This window comes from Lissotriton vulgaris, chromosome 9, assembly GCF_964263255.1.
Source record: "Lissotriton vulgaris chromosome 9, aLisVul1.2, whole genome shotgun sequence".
In the NCBI taxonomy this organism is placed as follows: domain Eukaryota; kingdom Metazoa; phylum Chordata; class Amphibia; order Caudata; family Salamandridae; genus Lissotriton; species Lissotriton vulgaris.
Genome location: NC_141697.1, coordinates 1,160,474,880 through 1,160,494,170, shown reverse-complemented (window position 1 = coordinate 1,160,494,170; position 19,291 = coordinate 1,160,474,880). Strand labels below are relative to the sequence as shown.

The 19,291-nt window shown below is 44.4% G+C and overlaps 1 protein-coding gene across 2 annotated transcripts in view; it reads left to right on the top strand.

Annotated features, from left to right (window-relative positions):
* The first annotated feature begins 257 nt into the window (after positions 1 to 257).
* Positions 258 to 19,291, top strand: part of IL5RA (interleukin 5 receptor subunit alpha) — a 128,088-nt gene continuing 109,054 nt past the window's right edge. For both annotated transcript variants that reach the window (XM_086936858.1, XM_086936859.1), the window contains exon 1: positions 258 to 314. In XM_086936858.1, the coding sequence (XP_086792984.1) occupies positions 260 to 314 (55 nt within the window). In that variant the 5' untranslated portion in view covers positions 258 to 259. The remainder of the gene's footprint in view (positions 315 to 19,291) is intronic.

The window sequence follows — 19,291 nt, the reverse complement described above, 5'->3', positions numbered from 1 at the left end:
CAAATTGTAAAGCGCTCTGATATCCTTCGGGATCAAGTTCGCGCTATATAAAACTTTATAAATAAATAAAATAAATAAATAAATAAATAGAAAAGGGATTCCTGGGGAATGTGATAAAAATTGTGGTCATTTGCATTGGTTTAGACAGTGCTGCTTATAAGATATCTGGATCTGAGATCAGGACGCTCTGGTCTGAGCACAACTGCTTTCAACATGAAACTAAACCTCTTGACTTTATGTTCCACAGATAAATGCAATGATGGTGGCTGTATTGCTGTTGGTAATCTCGTTCTGGGAATCCCTTGCATCTCCCAGTAAGTTTTTTTCTTTTTAAAAGGTATCCGCCATATGGAACACTGAATTAATTAACGACAACGCACAAATGAATAAGTGACCATAAGGAGAGGTATCTACAGTTGCATTCATTACAAAAATTGTCTGACTGGCGTAGGCAATTGTCATCAAATGGCAAACAATACTACATAGCCTTAATAATTCTTTAGATGCATTCCATGAATTTAAGAATGCAACACAGAAAATGTATGCTGAATGAAATTAGGGGTTACATTTACACAGTCAAACGTTTGGATGGAAACAGTACCATTCACATCATTATGTACTTTTGTTTGATTTATATTGTATGAAAATATTTAATTTAAAATGTAGCTTATTAACAAGCTGAGGATCACTAATCTTAAAAACTGTTGCATTTCAATATACAAAGACTTGTACTAAATAAGAGTAACTGCTAATGCCTCTGGGTAATAACTATTTATAATCTGCCTCTGCCGTCTTCCACTCAGGCCCATAAAGAGGGAAGGGTAATTAACAACTGTGACTGCCAAACATAAAATATAGTGTGTAGCTCTTACATGTTTTTTTGCTCTTTATATATTTTTCATGTGTCAAATAATATTTATACAATTATGCAAATTTTTTGTTTTATGCATATTTATTATTAGTTAAGTAATTTATTAGCATTGGTATGCCAAAATAATGTTAGTGCAAAATTCTTTGAAATGTTCAGGTTGGAAAACAGACTATGAGATGTGAACTACTGAAAGAGCTGTTAGTATTTTCACTATGTCCATCTATCACGTGGTGTTCAACAAAACATACTTCAAACATGGTGATTTGCCTTCCAATGTATGTGAGTAAGGACTAGTGCAGTCCGAAACGCGTCATATCTTGAGAAAATAAAATAATATCAAGCCATACCTTACAGCAGTGCGTGCCTCTCTATTTGCCACATGGAAGCTGTAGAGTAACTTGTTGTGTACTATATGTATATATATGTTCGTGCCCTAGGGTAACTATAACTCACCCCATTGGCATGCAGTTTTCTCCTCATTCATTTTATTGCAAATGTTGCATTGATATTATCAATTATATCATAGAAGATGTCATGACTGATGTAATATGTGGGGTAATTGGCAGTGCATGGCGAGAGCACGAGTTATAGTTACCTCGTGGCATGAGTTTATAGTTTCTTGTGATTTGTAGAACTATAACTACTGAATTTCTTTGGTTTTGCGTGTGTAAAATATTAATCTAACTATACCATCTGTGTAACTCTCGTCTTTTTATTTTATTTCCCAACTATAACGTCCATATAACCTTTGGTTTTTTTGGTAAATTTCTATGGTTCTTTTAATGGTATTTACTAACTATAATGTCCCTGTAACCTTTGTTTTTTCAGTGAATTTCTAGTTTTTTTAACGTAAAGTAATATTTAATTACAATATGTTAACCCAACTGCCGCCACACCTGACCTTCCGCCATGCTTGGCTGGGATTAGCTTCAGGGCCTGGCTGCAGTACACAACACCCGTATGCAGCCAACCCCACGCTGCACATGGCGTTCGGCTGTGCATGGCAGGAGGGTGACCACAGGGCCTGTCCTGCACCCAGGCCCTGTGGCCAACCCCCCAAAGGCAATCAATCCGACCCCCTCCCCAGGTCGAGTTTGGCCCGAGAACCCAACCCTCTGCACCAGCTAAATTTTTAAGGGGAGTTATTACGTGCCCATCTGTTTCTGGGCCATTTTTGGCCCTGGGAACTCCATTACCCGGAGTCCACCACTGACTTTATGGGTTAGGGGGCACATATCCCCCTTCCTCAGGCTGATTTGAGTCCCGGGAACCCAATGTCCCTGGGCCCAGCAATATTGCAAATGGGGATGGTGGCACACAGCTTCCCTTCCCGGGCCAATTTCTGGCACCAGAAACCCCATCTCCCAGGGCCCAGCCATATTACAAAGGTGAAGAGGAATGCAGTTCTCCTCTCTGGGTCTGTTTGGTACTGGGGACCCCTTCTCCCGGGGCCCTCTACTTTTTTACATAGGGAGGGAGGCATGCTGCCCCCTCCCTAAGCCGATTTCAGCCCTGAGTATCCTGGGGCCAAGGCAATTAAGGGTGGGTACCCTGAGGCCCACCCAGGGCACCCACTTCACCAATGTTGGGGGCTACTTGGGGAACAATGCAAACACAAGGAGATGATGGACAGATCGCTGAAACTTTTCAGACACTCACCCCAGTCTGGGTTGAATCCATCATTGTTCTTTGTCTCTCTTCGCCACCCCAGTTCAGACACAGCTATATGCAATTCAGTCTTGGCCCTGTGCCTTAAGTGAACTGTCCAGCCCGAACTGCCAAGCCATGTGTTTCCTGGATCAGAAACAAGCATCCTAGGACCGGTTTCGGGCTAACAGACTAAGGGATCCCAATGCCCCACTGCCCCATCCAGCTCAAAATGCTGCACGTTAGTGCAGGAGCAATATTTTCATCTGTTTCCCTGTCTGCTTCAGTGCAGGCAAGGAAACAGAACACAAGTCCACTCCCAGCATGCAGGAACCCTGTTCATGCTCGCTCACACTGGATACAAACTTAGGGCCTGAATTATATCTTGGAGGACTGGCTATTCCATCACAACAATTGAGGATATACTTTCCGTTGAAATATAAATCCCATAGGATAGCCCACAGGATGTCCGTCGCCGTTGTGATGGTGTAAACTGTCCCAAAAGGTCTAATATCGGGTTCTTAGTATTTACTCTTGCTTGGGGGGAGCTTTGAAATTGCTCCTGCCAAGCGAGAGCTAAAACAGGCGGGCACCCTAGGACACGACAGGAACCGACCCCGGAGGATAGGGTCCACCATGGCCTTTAAGGGCTTTAGGAGAGGGTCTGCGCTCACTATTTGAAGCATGACTGTGCCCCGAGAATAAGGGTCCCAGGTTCCAAAATCAGCTAGGGAGTGATGCCGTGCGACCCTCCTCCCTGTTTTTAAAAGAGGCCGGGCCCTGTGGATGGGTCCTCTGGGCTGAAATCGGCCTGGAGGGCCTGCGTAACCCCACTCCCCCTTTCATTTTGACAGCTGGGCTCCGGGAGAAGGGAGTCCCAGGAGCCGAATGCGACCCGAGGAGGTGGGCAATGTGCGCCCTTCTTCCCATTATATATTCATTTAATTTCCCCCCGTTACCTGGCCTGCACGGGGTGCATATAAAAACAAATGCAGGAAACTGCTCCTTTTTTATCTTTATTTTCCAGCAGATCCTCTGCAGATTAACAGAAAAAATCCCCAAATAAACGTTTTTCAGCTCCCGTGGTGCCCCAGTGGGACCCCACCACCAGACCCAGGGGGGTCAGGGTATTTATACCCTACCCCCTTGTCTGTTTTTTATGTTTTATGTGGAACTCAGCCGAGTTAGAGTCCGAAGATGCCTACCACCACTTCCAGGTTGAAGTGGTGGCAGCCAATCAGATTTCATGATGAGATATGTTGGATCCGCTGACCCTTCGCATCGCCAGATATATATAAATCATTTTTTCTTTGATAACTCTAAAACTACTGAAAGGATTTACACCATATCTCAGAAAAGAAATCTTTTTTCACCAGGATCTAACTTTCTGCCAAATTTGATGCATCTCCGTTCAGCGGTTCAGACTGTAGTCGTGTCTAAAATCCATATGGGAAATATATGGCGAAAACATGTTTTGGGTCCCACCATTTTTTTGAGCTCCTTCTTGACAAATTCACCCCAAATTTTCTAGACAGCAGCTGAAGTGAGTGGTAAACTGTCATGGGAAATTCCTTGAGGATTCACCAATTGGTGCCAAAGTTATTAGCAAAACAATAAATGGAAACTAGTCCTTACTATAACTACCTACTGCTTTGTATTACTTTATATTACTTTTCTGTTAAAAAATGGGCGCCTTTTTCATGTGCACATGTGAGCGGCAATCTTTAATATCTTTCTCATGCTTTCTCATTCTTAATTGTTCCAAGAGGGCCAATGTGAAGCTTCAAAAGGCGATGGCCAATTTGGAATTATAAAGCAATGTTAAAAGATGCTCATATCACCGGCAAAGCCAATAGCTCTGCGACTAGCCACAAAGATTGTTTTCTATTATTTTTGCTTTTCAGAGAAAAGTAAAATAGTTGCCATCATTTCTGTGTTGATTAAATAGAATGATTTTGGTTCAGTTTCAATTTGTATTCTGTGAGTTGCTGGCCTCTAATAAAAAGCATCTACCAGTTAAATGTTTTCTTTGCAGCAGAGAGCAAGGTTTTTTTTAGCATTGCCAACATAGATATGTCTCTAACAAATTAAGGGTCAACATTGAGCACTGGGTAAAATACTTGTAAATGGGCAGATGTGGTGTTTGCATAGTCATCAGCCACTTTCCACCATATTATAACAAGCATTTGCAATGCAATTAGTCTCGCATTTGGGACCATATATGTATTTAGCTATGCAGCACATTAGTCTGGGTGCTGAAACATCTACTGTTCTTTAACATGGAGGGAAAGTAAGCACCAAACTGCTTGACATGCCAAGTATTGGAACACATGGAGAGAAATATTGCCTTTCAGTGGGAAATGGTACAGTTCAAAGTTCTGTTTTTAATATAAAATCAGGGCATTCGGTGGTCATATCACTGAAACTACAAGAGTTGAAAAAAATATTATTGTCTACGGTTGCTCTTGGAAGACAATTTCTATAGACTGGAATCTAGAGAATGCTAAAGTGATTTTGGTATTTTACTGACCTCTGCTGGTCGATTTCTTTCAAGAAAGTTATATAGAGGCAGTTGCCAGAAAAATTAAAAAAGAAAAAAGTCCCTCAGCAGAAAGCAATTCGGGTATTTTAGTGACCTCTACTGGTCGTTATCTATCAAGACAGGTAAATAGAGGCAGTGGAAAAAGCAAAAAACAATTCTGGTATTTTACTGACCTCTACTGGCCTTTTTCAATCAAGGCACTTAAATAGAGGCAGGTGAACAGAAAAAAGGTCCCTAAGCGGAAGCAGACAAGTCCTAGGGCTGATCTCCAGAGCCCACAAAGTACATACACATATAAGTATATACTAAAGTATATACAAGAGGTCTTGAATGCTCGACCTAAAAAGTGTTCCGTCGATTTGTGAATAACCTGTGAAAATACTCATTATAGTGGTTAGGCCAATTACCAAACATCTTTCTCCTTTCGCACCATTAGTGTTAAGTTTAAAATGAAGGCAGCAATGATTCATTTTACACAGAACTGACTCTGTATTTTTTAAACATATTGTACTGTTCCTCTATATTTTCAACATTCTCATTTTTCTTCTTTCTGTCATACTTTTTCATTCTTTGTTTACTCTTTATCTTGAATATGCTGTTTAATTGTTCCTTTTACATTTGCATTCTTCATCTCCCCCTTCCCACCTTCCTCTCTCAAATGTATTTTCTGCCTTCGTTGGCTTTTCATTTTCTGCATAAGATACGGTCAGGTAACTTGTCCCTTCACGTTTTCCTTTTTCTGTCCTATTAGTGTCCCTTTTTTGTACTTTCCTTTCCTTCTTGTGTAATGTTCTGTTTTGCTAGTTTCCTCTTTGTTAATACTGCTTTTTCATTTTTCTATTCCCATTTGTCCTTCCCACTTTATTACACCCCTACCCCATTCATTCAGCCAGCCATTTTGGTATTTTTATATTTAAATATTTTCTTTGAACTTTTACAAATGACAGTTGCACTCATGACACACTCAATCAGTCGCCATGTATCTCAACATGCAATGTCGCCTATTTATTTTTCTTAACATGCACTCCTGATATAAAGTTCTAGCAGACCATAGAACAGTTAACCCCCGTCGAAAAAATGATCCATCAAGTCCCTCACAAGCTATTAAGTTACAGGTGGTGGTCATGTCTTGACACCTTCAAATAAGTCTGCACTACCTTTGAATGTGTGAAAATAAAATAATTTTCTCTCATACATATTTTCAGTGTAATTCAGTTGCATACTGACACCCCAATGCTCAGGTTCTGAAGCGGTTCATGGATTGCCTGTAGCTCTTGTCTCTTGTCTAGCACATAGGCACCATAATCTGGAAAAAGCTCAACTCTTCTACCCTCTGCCTGCAGGGAGTCTTTCAGCGAAGCAGGCTTCCTCAGACTCAAGTCTCCTATGCAAAGGTCACACACCACCCCAATAATGATGCCTCCAGCTGATGTTGGCTGAGGCCAGCTGGTTTTAGAGTTGAGTTGATATGCCTTTCCCACTAAATTTACTTCAACACTGTGTGACAGGGGATCAGATTCTCTGCAAAGAAGGTGTACATTGCTTCTGTGATTGACTTAGAGTGTTACCCAAAAGCTAGAATATTTGCTGCTTTCTGAGAGCTCGCAAGTGCCTCCATTTTATAATCCATCAGAATTTATGCTTTTGACACCGTAAAATCTGTGACGTTTTTTGTAGGTTTCTCCCTTCCATTTGTCTTTTTATTGCACTCTGCACCTCATCCTCCGATGATTTCCCCTTTCTTTTTGTTTCTTTTATCTTCTTTGCCATTTACTTTGGTCAGGTCTCCATTGTTGAAATCGATTTCTTCACCTTGTCTGATTTTTTTTAAATGATGTTAAAAATGTTGAGCATTTCTTTCTGTTCCTTGACCAGAGCACCTGCCACCATCTTCCGCTCTGTAGCCCTAAGCGGGCACCTCTTTAGTTTGCTAAAGAAGTCCTGTTTTATCTTTTGCTTGGCTGCCACTTTCCTTCAGTCTGATAGGATCTGCCGGCATGGCCCTTTATGGTGCCCACTGTTACATGCTCAACAAGAAAGGTATGCTGTTCCCCAAGGCGGACAACGTGATGAAGGAATTTAAGGAGGCAAGTTCCCCTTGTCTGAACTAGAGTCCTCACACACCCAGCAAGCTAGGTGTCATGCTTCATCATATGGACTTGCTCCTCATCGGGTCGGCGCTGCAATACCCAATGAGCACCCTTAAAGGGGCTCTTTAGCAGAGATCTTTTGTTCCTGCCGTATGGTGCGTGGGTGTGAGGGCCCTAAAGAACAGTGTAGATGTGGTGCAAGTGAGTGACGTTTAAAAAAGATTGGACAGTCCACATGAACTCTTTATTAGGCTGGTAATCCACCTTGTTAAAAACAAACTGAGTGGCTGCTCTCTGGCTCGATGGACCAGTGGAGCTCAGCTCAGCTCATATAGTGTTGTCGACATGTTTCATGCATAGTGGTCAGTACTGATCCATTGCATTTCATCAGGACCTTGTGTTACAATACTATCTACAAGTGGTGGTGGTGGGCAATGAGGCTCCTACCTACTAAACTTCTTGGATGCGAGCGTGGAGTTCTGCCAATCCTAGTGGTAACCTAACTAAGGGATAAAACTCACTCCATTCAGTATTTTTGGGCTTCAGACACCAGAATCGTGGCGTCCTGTCCTCATTGGACGTGCGCCTGTACACCTTCCACGCGTGGAGCCGGTGTTACATGCCATTTCTCCTCAGGGCCTCTTTTCTGCCAACCTGCATCTCTGCCCCCAAGCATTCATTGACCCAAACCAAGTTGTTTGGATACATATATCCATAAGGGTTGTGATACAGATCTTTTTTTTTTTAATTGTAGTATTCTATTTTGGTCAAAGATTGAGTTTTATTCAAAGATTGCAAACATTTCATAAGGAACAAAGACCATACTGCGTTCAAGCTTTCTTCACGGGAGCATAGTCCAGACATTAGGTAGCTATAGTAAAGACACAGTTTCATAATACATTATGGACGACTCCTGTGAGCCGGTTCAAAGAGGAAGACCATGCGTGGCTTCAGAAAGTAATCAAATTAACCATAAAAAAGGAGTACGTGCAAGCCCCCTCTGCAAGCTTATTGAATAATTGAACGCTTTCAGTGGTAAACCAACCAAAACCCATTGGGTAAGTGAGGTAACATGAAAAAAGAAAAGAAAGAAAAAAGAAATGAAAAAAGAACAACTAACAACCATAAACCAGGAAGGCTCAAAAGCTAATATGCTAATGTAGGGAGCAGAGAGGGGCAGGAAACCAACCACAACACACGCGGGGCGATCACATCCTCAAGGGGAGGTATGTCTTATTAAATCAGGCAAAAAGGAAAAGATGTATCGCCCTCAACCTTGGGTAGCAAGTAAATATATAATCGGGTATTAAGGATCTGAGTTCTGATTTAAAGTAGAGCCTGTTACTGATATATATATATATATATATATATATATATATATATCTATGCTACTATTATAAAGGAAGAACTTTGAACCTTTGATGCGGGTAAACTCGGGAGCCACAGCGCCAAACCACACACCCGATACATCGTTGTAATCGTCAGGGTGTGCAGATGGACATAGGCTATATAAACGTAATAAATATACGTTATTTAAAAAATGTACCGAAAAAAATGTAGTCCCATGGAAGTAGCGCCGATCGCGACATGCGTGCTGACGTGAGGAGCGGCATCCAGGAGCGCGAGGAGGACCGGCGGACATGGCGCGGGGAGTAGTGGCATACAGGCGGTGAGGAGCGGCGGACAGGCGGTGAGGAGCGGCGGACAGGGTGTGAGGAGCGGCGGACAGGCGGGGAGGAGCGGTGAGTGGCGGAATAGGTAGGTTATTTATTTATTTAGTTAGGAGAGGTGAGCGGCGGAAAAATTAAGCAAAAATGACAATCGTGAGCAAGAGGAAGCAAACAGAGCATTACAAAAGTGAGCCAAACGGTGCATTACAGGAGGAAAAAGTTACGTGTGCAGGTTACAAAAGCGTACATCGTGAGCAAGAGGAAGCAAACGGAGCATTACAAAAGTGAGCCAAACGGTGCATTACAGGAGGAAAAAGTTACGTGTGCAGGTTACAAAAGCGTAGAAAGTAAACATAGAGGTATAGGAGGAAATAGTGACGTGTGCAGTTAGCAAGAGGAAGCAAACGGAGCATTACAAAAGTGAGCCAAACGGTGTATTACAGGAGGAAAAAGTTACGTGTGCAGGTTACAAAAGCGTAGAAAGTAAACATAGCGGTATAGGAGGAAAAAGTGACGTGTGCAGGTTACAAAAGCGTACAAAGTAAACATAGAGGTATAATACTGCAATATATGGAGGAAGGCTCCGGGGGACCCACGGACAATGTCGGGGCGGGTGGGGGCCCTGAAGCCTAATTGCTCCCGGACAACGTCAGTGAACCTAGTGGTGGAAACCTCCATTGTCTGTTGGGCTGGTGTGCAGAGGTAATGCCACCACAAATGATTGTGGGGCACCATCGGAACAGAGTTTTCTCTATAAAAACTGCCAGGGAATGTCTGGCAGAGCTTCACGAAAAAGTTAACATGATGATCCTAACATTCAGGCTAACACCCCAAAGCATGTTAGAGAGAATAGGTATGTGGGTGCTGACAACATGACCCTATTTGGGGTATATTTTTTGTGCCCACATTTGTTAGTAGACATTCTGTAATGCAACACAAGTATTGAAGAATTTCTTCTGCAGCCCCCTCCCCCCACCCCCCAAAGAGAAGAAGATAAACCCAATGTGCTGGCACAGATCTGGGCATTTATCAATTTTCCCTGAACAACCATGACAGAGGAGGGAAATCGTCTTCCACGGATGGGGCAGGCACAGAGAAATCAAGCCACTACTATTGTTAACGTATTACCTCTTATAGGGTATTGTCATGTATTATTAAGTTTGATAATTGTGTTGCACTGTCTCTGGTTCCACCTTTCGCACCTCCTCACATGACCACGACCTAGCAGGAAACACCTTGGGAACTGTTAGATGGGTACTACAGCCAAAGGATCTGGAGACAAAAGGCCTTAAAAATAATGCTAGTTTGAGAAAAAAACAGGCTGCAGGCTTTTCTCAGTTTATTTATTTACTTATTAAAACCTTTATAGAGCGCGAACGAAGGCCCTTGGGCATCTCGGCGCTAAGAATCTCTGCAGTGTTTAACCAACAAGGCGAGCTAGAATTTACTGATTAAAAAGCCAGGTCTTGAGTTGCTTGCGAAAAGACCAGAGTGAGGTACTTGTTTTGATTGAGTATGGCAAGGTGTTCCAGAGTTTAGGTGCGGCTACAAGGAATCTTCTGTCTCCCCATGAGACAGATTTGGTACGGGGTACCACCAATTCGTGTGAACTGGATGAGCGTAGTGTTCTGGAGGGACTGTAGGGAATGAGATTTTGAGTGAAAAAAGCAGGTCCGACATTGTGTAGAGCCTTATACACTATGCAGAGTGACTTGAACTTGATTCTATTTCTTACAGGAAGCCAGTGCAACTGTCTTATAGTTTCTGACGCAGATTGGTGTTTGGGGATTCGTCCAAGGAGTCTGGTGGCTGCATTTTGAATAATTTGCATTTTGTGTAGCACTCTTTCTTGGGCACCTAAAAACAGAGCATTACAGTAGTCTAATGTGGAAAATACCAAGGAGCTTACCAGGGTTTTTCCGGCTTTCTCAGGTAGAAATGGCAAGATTTTTTTTATGAGCTGTAGTTTGTGGAAGGCCGAAGAGGAGATCTGGTTTGCGTGAGGTAGGAAATTAAGGCCATTGTCAAACATGACTCCCAGATTCCTCACTTTGCTAACCAGAGCCGGAGGATGGCCCAGAGATAGCGGCCACCAGAGGGAGGACCATTCCGGGGTCAAGTTGCCGAAAATGATCACTTCCGATTTGTCGGAGTTTAGTTTCAGGCAATTGGAGGCCATCCAATTCCCTATTGCCAGCATGCCCTGATTAAAATTGTTGGCTATTTTGTGCCCATCATTCCTGACGGCGAGGACCAGCTGGGTGTCATCTGCGTAGGATGTAAGGCTCATCCCATGTGCCCGAATGACTTTGGCAAGGTCCGACACATAAATGTTAAATAGTGTTGGACTAAGGGATGAGCCTTGAGGAACTCCACATGGCAGTGACAAGGAGGGAGATTGAAAGGATCCAATAGTGACCACCTGGGACCTGTCCGCCAGAAAAGAAGCAAGAAGTTCCTTGGCGTTATGTAGGATACCCATGCTTTCGACACGGTCGACCAAAGTAGCATGGTCGACCATGTCGAAGGCCGCAGATAGATCTAGCAGTAGTTTATCTTTTCATATTTTTATTACAAGGTAACAAGAAGTGATAGGCATTTATGCAGCATTGTAGGAGCACAATAGGTGTCACACACAACTCATGTTAACAATTTATCTCCAGCATTGCTACTGATGCAATACTGTTCTGTGCTGCTTCTGTCAATAGAGGCCCCGACTTGTGAGACTACTAAGGAAAGGTTCTTGGTCAGATGCAGAGAGACATCACTAAACCAGAAGGAGACGAGCTCTGGAACCAACCATGCAACTGGCTGGTGGGGCAATTTTCTTTCACAGGTTGGTGCCCAGCCTGATTCAAAAGTTCGAGCTGGACTGTTCCCATTAGGCACAGGGTCAAGACTGATTTGCATATGGCTGGGTTCAAACTGGAATGGCATGGGGAGCAAAAATAATGATGGATTTAGGCCCAGATCTCTGTACTTGGGGTGAATGTACGACATTGATCTACATTCTGTCCATCAACTGTTCTTTTTTCATTAGTCACCCCGAGTGGGACGGGTATGCCCAGACGTGTGAAGGACTGGGTTCTTTTGGACCCAGCGGTGCCAGGGCACAACACCTGAAACCTTCGTGGGTAACCTGCTCCGGCGTACAAGTCACAGAGACACGGGACACTTCCTTCGGCGTCAAAGAGTCAAGGTTTATTTACTGCAGGGAACACAGAAGTCACGACAAGTACACCACGTGCAACTTGGGGAGACTGCTTCAAATTGGTTCTGTGGATCGCTCCTTTTATACAGTTTTTACCCATAGGCTAACATTGAACACAAAGGTTTACAACTCAGTTCCCACATCTAGCTCCCAGAGGGGTCGCTTTGGTCACTTTGAAACACACAAGGTCCGGAACATAAGTGCGGAAACATTTGGCGGTTCCCAACTGTAAAAACCCATCTTCCCACCATTAGCAAATTCCAATCAGCAGTAAAGTAGATCAAGATAGGAACGAAGACAGGTGCAGAGGAAGACGGAGACAGTGGGGAGATCGGAAAGGGTGTAAAAGGGGAGGTGTCGGGAAGCACGAGATACAGGCATCAAAGGGACGTGCCTAATGAGATGCACGGCTGAGACAATAAGCCCGTGCGGCAAGATGAGCCTCGAGCGGCGCCACCTGCCTTACAGCAGCAACCCCCTCGTCATAAAGACACTTTCAAAGAACATGTGTCTTCCGCAAATATCTTGGGAGTCCCAGGGTCGCGAAGCGGACAGCGTCCGTTCGCTGGCTACTTGAGGGCAAGAGACAAAATGGATGCCGTATCTAAGATGGAACCCGTGGGTACAGATGACAAACCCACATAACAAACGAACGGTTTAAGTTAGCACAGCGAAACTGCGCACACTTACTAAACTCGTCATTTGCGGTTCATAGATACTAGACTCGACCATATTCGTGCGAGTCGAAAACACCACTTACAATTGTCACGGAACCTCAGACGCTCCTTTTGCCCTCATGTAGGCAAGCACTAGTCGGAATCATAATCGATATTCTTCAGACCATCAAGATGTCGTTGCAGCATAGATCTGTCCAACCGAGTCCCCTTGGTAACAGGTGGTTGTCTCATACACGTTGTAGCACAGAGGCCACATAAGGCAGGACCACACTGCACACAAAGGCAACACGTGCACAGGAACGCTACCACAACCCCGATGATCATCAGAATCTTCCAACCCCAAGTCGATACCAGGCCCCAGAACCATCCAAGTAACGTCCAATCCCCTACATCCACGTGTATGGATTCGGAGATCTTATGCAACTTCGAGATGGCTTGATAGACAGTAGGAGCATTATCAGGTATGAAAATGCAACAGCTCGAATGGATCACTTTACATACCCCACCACGATCTGCCAAGACGACATCTAAAACCATACGGTTTTGTAATGTCATAAGTCTCTCCGCCTGAAGTTCTGAGGTGATATTACCAAGGGCACTGGCAGTAATGTTAGCTGTCGATTCTACCACTCGAGTCAAATGTCTCAGGTTCCTACTATTAACCATAGGTCCCCAAAACGGGAGGAAACCCTTGAAAAAGTCTCCTGCCTCTTGACCGGCAGTATCCTCTTCGCTAATTACGCCTCGTACAACTCTAGTCTTATGATAATCGGCATCTACAGTAAACGTCGGAGGCAACAGATTTGCAACGAAACATGAGCCCATGAAGTCTGTGGGCAACCATGTGTATGCACGATCATGACAGATAAAGTACGTACCCTTGGCAGCCAGAAACACAGGGGTCGGGGACATTGGCAGAAGGTAACTTTCAGTGCAAGCACTTACTCCAAGTGAGGCTTGCGTACCACGACCCACAAGACAAAGATTACCAGTGTGGGGCACGACCCATATTGGAGACGAGCTTTTAAGCTGCTTTTCATTAGTGAACATACTATATTCCCCTCTACTTAGGACCCTATAGGCTTGTACCTCTTCTTTAGGGATGAGAAAAGCATCATGGATCTCATCTTCCATATCCGCTATTGCCATCGATAGCACCCACTGATACGAGGTAGGACCAGGGATGGGGGAACGTTGTTCTGGAGTGGGGTGGAAACCCAGTGCGCTTCGAAACATTGTTTGAAATGCTCGAGCTGACCCTTGGGAACTATACGGTAACACCAGATATGGAATACCCTTACCCGTAGTATGTGGCATCAGCCCACACACCCAACAATTAGTAGTGTTAACCACTAACTGATGCTGATGGAGGAGCTGGATAAAGGAATTGTTGCGGAATTCTACACGTCTAGCCTGTTCGTGTTCCGGTAATATGTGAAAAGAATGGGGAGAAGCAGTAGAAGTAGTAGAAGTAAGGTTAGGGTAAGGAGTAGGAGTAGGGGTAGCAAGTAAGAAGTGAGACATAGTGTAATACACCCCACCCGCCAAGAATGCAGAAGCAGTTAAAAACAATACGAACAATTGGAATACAAAACATTTAGTACGACTGAGTTTCTGCAGTTTGACTCTGTACGCCTGAGCTCCTTCCAAATCATTCAGCTCCGAAAATGCCATTTCCCTACGACCGTCCGCAACGTTTCTTGACGCACTTCGTTCTGTGCAGCAATAGTCAATCCCCAGGAGTTCCTAGGAACCGACGGTCTTTAACCTAGCGTCAAGACCTACTGTCCAGAAGGAAGTACGCGCGCGGCCCTACGGCCCTCAATACACAATATGTATTTTATTTAGCACAATAATTCAGCTGTGGAAGGAAAAGGATACAAGGAAAAATCTTAATATGTGTACAAAACAATTTTCAATGATACGAATTGTTCAAAGTTGATCAGGGGAAACGAGGATATTGCAGTTATCAATTTCAGCAAAGCAAGAGAAAATTTTATTTGTCCTTAGTGTGAGAACGCAAAGAATATCGATGTTTCCCGGGACGTGTCTGCTCGTCGAACAAAGGATCCGTTGAGGAGACAGCGTCCTGCTGATCAGTTGGTTGATCTGGTCTTGAGTCTTTTGCTGACAATGTTCCAACAGTGGCTGTCTGCTGCGCTGAGGGTTCTTCAACAAGCTGTGCGTCGCTAAAAGGTACAAACGCCGGCAATGTCTCTGCTTCTGTTGACGCAATGCCTTTCCTCACCCACGGGTCTGCCGGCAAAGGAATAGGGACTCGTTTACAATGGGTAGCATGTACCCAATTCTTCCGTCCCTCAAGACGAACGGCAGTCCTCGTGGCCAGGAGCACCTGGTAAGGTCCAACAAAGCGGGGGTCCAGATTCTTCTTGCGTGAGAAGTTACGGGTGACTACCCAATCACCGGGCTGGAGCTGGTGGCCTGGACCCTCCGTCTGCGTCGGCAAGGCGTCGTAAACCTGTTGATGAATTAACCTCAGTTTAGCAGTCAAGTCATGTAAGTAGTCAATCAACATCGGATACTCAAGATCAACGAATATTCCTGGCCTAGGAACCCCCCACACATTTGCAGGACGGCCGAACACTATTTCATAGGGACTAAGCCCTATTCGGGAGTGTACAGTCGCCCTAGTTGACAGTAGTGCTAGAGGCAAAGCGTCAGGCCACGAAAGTCCAGTCGTAGCCTGAATCTTCGCTAATTTTAATTTAAGGGTGCCATTGTACCCTTCAACCAATCCAGCTGACTGGGGATGATTGGCGCTGTGGAATTTTTGATTAATTCCAAGGCCCTTACACACACTCTTCATCACGCTTCCAACAAACTCACTTCCGTTATCTGACCACACGACTCTAGGCATTCCATACCGAGGAAAGTATTCCTTCAGTAGGATTTTCGCAGTAGACAAAGCAGTATTATCTTTGAGGGGATAGGCCTCGATCCATCGGGAGAATGCGCAAACCACAACCAAAACGTATTTCAGGTTATTGCATCGCTCCATATGGATGAAGTCCAATTGAATCACCTCAAAGGGATACGACGGAGGAGCAAAACTGCCAGGGGGAGTTGGGGTTCCTTTGCCAGGATTGTACATTATACACACCATACAATTCTTCACCAGACGTTCAGCACACTTAGTAATACCATCATTCTTCCATACATCAGCCAACAACTTGCAAATACCTTTCGCGCTAATATGTGCTAACCCATGTGCCATTGTCACAACGGCTAGTACATACGCATCCGGTAACATCCATCTTTTCTGATCCGACAAATCAATCCAGCAACCATTCGCATCCAACCTTCCCGTACTTTCTTTCCACTTCATCTTTTCAGTATCAGTGGCCTCATTCTGAATCGCTTTCACACTCTCTATAGTATCCTCACACATACTCGACTCTGTAGGCCACCTAACCGAACTCGTCACATACATTCGAGTGCTAAGGTTCCGGGCAGTCTCCTTAGCAATCTCATCTGCAAACGCATTACCACGACCAACATCATCCGTCACCTTACGATGCGCACTACACTTAACAATTGCAACTTGAGCAGGCAAAATCAATGCATCCAAAAGATCGTTCACAAGCTGGCCATGCTGTATTTTCGTGCCATGTGACGTTAAGAAACCACGCTCTCGCCACAACCGTCCAAAGCTATGCGCTACACCGAAAGCATACTGGCTATCGGTGTACACATTCACACGTTTCCCTTTTGCTAATACACATGCTCTAGTAAGAGCAATCAGCTCTGCAGCTTGGGCAGAATTCTGATTCAATCTCGCAGTCTCAACAACAGTATTCAACGTCACAACAGCATAGGCAGTAGTCACATCACCATTCGGCAATTTAAAACATGACCCATCCACATACAGGGTGCCGTCAGGGTCTTCCAATGGGGTGTTTTTAAGGTCCACTCGACCTTTTGTTTCCTCCTCTGTACGCAAGTAACAGTCATGTTCTGTTACTTCATCTGACTCTGCACTAATTGGTAACAAAGTTGCCGGATTTAGGACATTACAACGTTTTATCTGAATATGGCTTGCCAAGAGCGTCAATTCGTACCCAGACAACCTTGCACTCGTCAAGTGCTGAGTTTTCGTTCGATTCAAAAGAGTGTCGACTGCATGCGGAACCATCACCGTAAGCATATTATCCATGACCAATCCTGCTGATTGTCGGATGGAGACCGCAGCTGCCGCAGTTGCTCTCAAACAACTCGGCAATGCTCTAGCTACTGGGTCTAAGGTCGAGGAAAAATATGCACATGGACGTTGCTTACCACCAAAAGGTTGCGTTAAGACACTCAACGCACAACCTTCCCTCTCGTGAACATATAACGTGAACGGCTTGCTGTAATCAGGGGTACCTAACACAGGAGCCGAACACAATGAATCACGTAATTCAGAAAAACTTTTCTGACATTCTTCCGTCCATGGTAAAGGAGTTGAAACATCCTTGCACGTAAGAGCCACCAATGGTTTCGCTAGCAATGAAAAATTAGGAATCCACTGCCTGCAGTACGACGTGATACCTAGAAAGGCACGCACATCTCTTTGGGTTTGTGGTACAGCCATTCGCGCAATCGCTGCAATTCTCTCTGGGGTCAATCTCCTTCCCTCCTTTGACAATAAGTGACCTAGATAGGTTACTTCTTGACAACAATATTGGAGTTTAGAAGGTGACACCTTGTGATTTAACTCACAGAGATGTTGCAGCAACGATACCGTAGCAATTTTGCAAATGTCCTGAGTATCAGCAGCCACCAATAAGTCGTCGACATATTGGATTAAAGCTGCACCAACCGGCAACCTAAACGCATCCAGTTGACCCTTCAAAGCTTGACTGTAAATCGATGGACTTTCACAGTAGCCCTGAGGAGCGCGTTTGAAGCGGAAGCTACGTCCACCAAGAGAGAAACCGAAAAGGTCCCTGCTCTCTTCGGCAATCGGGATGCTGAAAAACGCATTTTTCAAATCAATCACCGAAAACCACGAAGCAGTAGCTGGAATCAGAGTCAGTAGCGCCGTGATGTCAGGCACAACAGGGAATTGAGGAACCACAATTTTATTTACCTCCCGTAAATCGATAACAAAACGATAAACAGGCGGTTTGGTAGGATCAGTACGTTTAAGAATGGGCAGGACAGGGCTGTTGCACACGTTTCCCCGAGTCTCCTCAATAACATCTTTCTCGATCAAATCATAGATGATCGCTAACAAAGCTCGTTCACCATCAAGGGAGATACGGTATTGGGGAATACGTGGCAATCGCACATTCGATTTCAACTGAACAACATAAGGGGAGATATCAAGGAGGCCCACATCGTTTGGACCCGTCGCCCACAAAGACGCAGGAAGAGAATCCAATTCCGGTGGAAGCTTATCGAGGGACAAATACATGGGAGAGACTACTCTCTCTCCGAACGTAAGCTTTACACCCGCAGGAGAACAATGCAAAGTTGCATACAAACGTTTAAGCAAATCCAGACCCAAAAGATTTTCGCCACAACCAGTGGTCAAAATCAATGGAGCTTCGAGCTCACAAGGCCCAATTTTAAGGGGCAAAGGGCGCGAAACTGGATTGCTAACGGGGGCGCCAGAGAATCCAACGGATACATTTGTTAAGCCAGACAAAGGTGCGCCAGGGAGTTTCGAATGCATGATAGAACTTTTCGCTGCACCAGTGTCCAACAGAAAAGGCTCAACGACGCCCGATGTAGCAACTGCGACGTAAGGCCCTCTCTGATCAACCGGAACTGATACCACTCCCTCTCCTTGTCTTTGGCTGTCCTAGTAATTACTGTCGTCAGTTCCCTGATCGACGTAATAATCGTCTACATTGTACTGCGCAGATCGTCCTTGCGATGATCCACGTTGATCGAAACAGTTATTAGAATTTGAGGAGTTGTCAGAGCGGTCGTTCTGAGCACCACGACCTCTACCACGCGATGCATTCTGTGAACCACCACGGCTTCCTCTAGACGAATTACCACTATTACGGTCATTTAAAGCAGGACAATCAAATTTAATGTGTCCCTCCTGTCTACAATAAGCACATTGATTGTACCCCAATGAAGATCTCTGGAAAGAGGATTCATTACGCGACTGCGATCGATTCGATTGCGACTGTGATCTATTCTGCTGAGGCGCATTCTGATTAGAACGCGGCGGATATGCTTGTTGCAACAACACTTTAGTTTTCAGCTCTTTTGTCTTTTTATCAGCACGGTCATTTTCCTCTTTTTCTCTATTTTCATAATATTGTGCCGTGGCCAATATCTGAGCTGAGGTAGAAACGGCCCACGCACTTTCTGAATTCTTCAACTTCTTGCACAAGTCGGGCAATAAGTTCGATACAAATTTATCCACAAACAACCGTTGTCCACCCTCAGTACCCATATCCTGTCCACTATGATCAACGAATGTTTCCTCAAACCTCGTAAAGAAGTCTGAAACACTCTCATCTTTCTTCTGCTTACAGGCTGACAACTTGTCCCAATTTACCCTCATAGCTGGCATAAGCGTTTTCATTAACGTAATGATTCGCTGGGGAAGAAGTTCAATCAA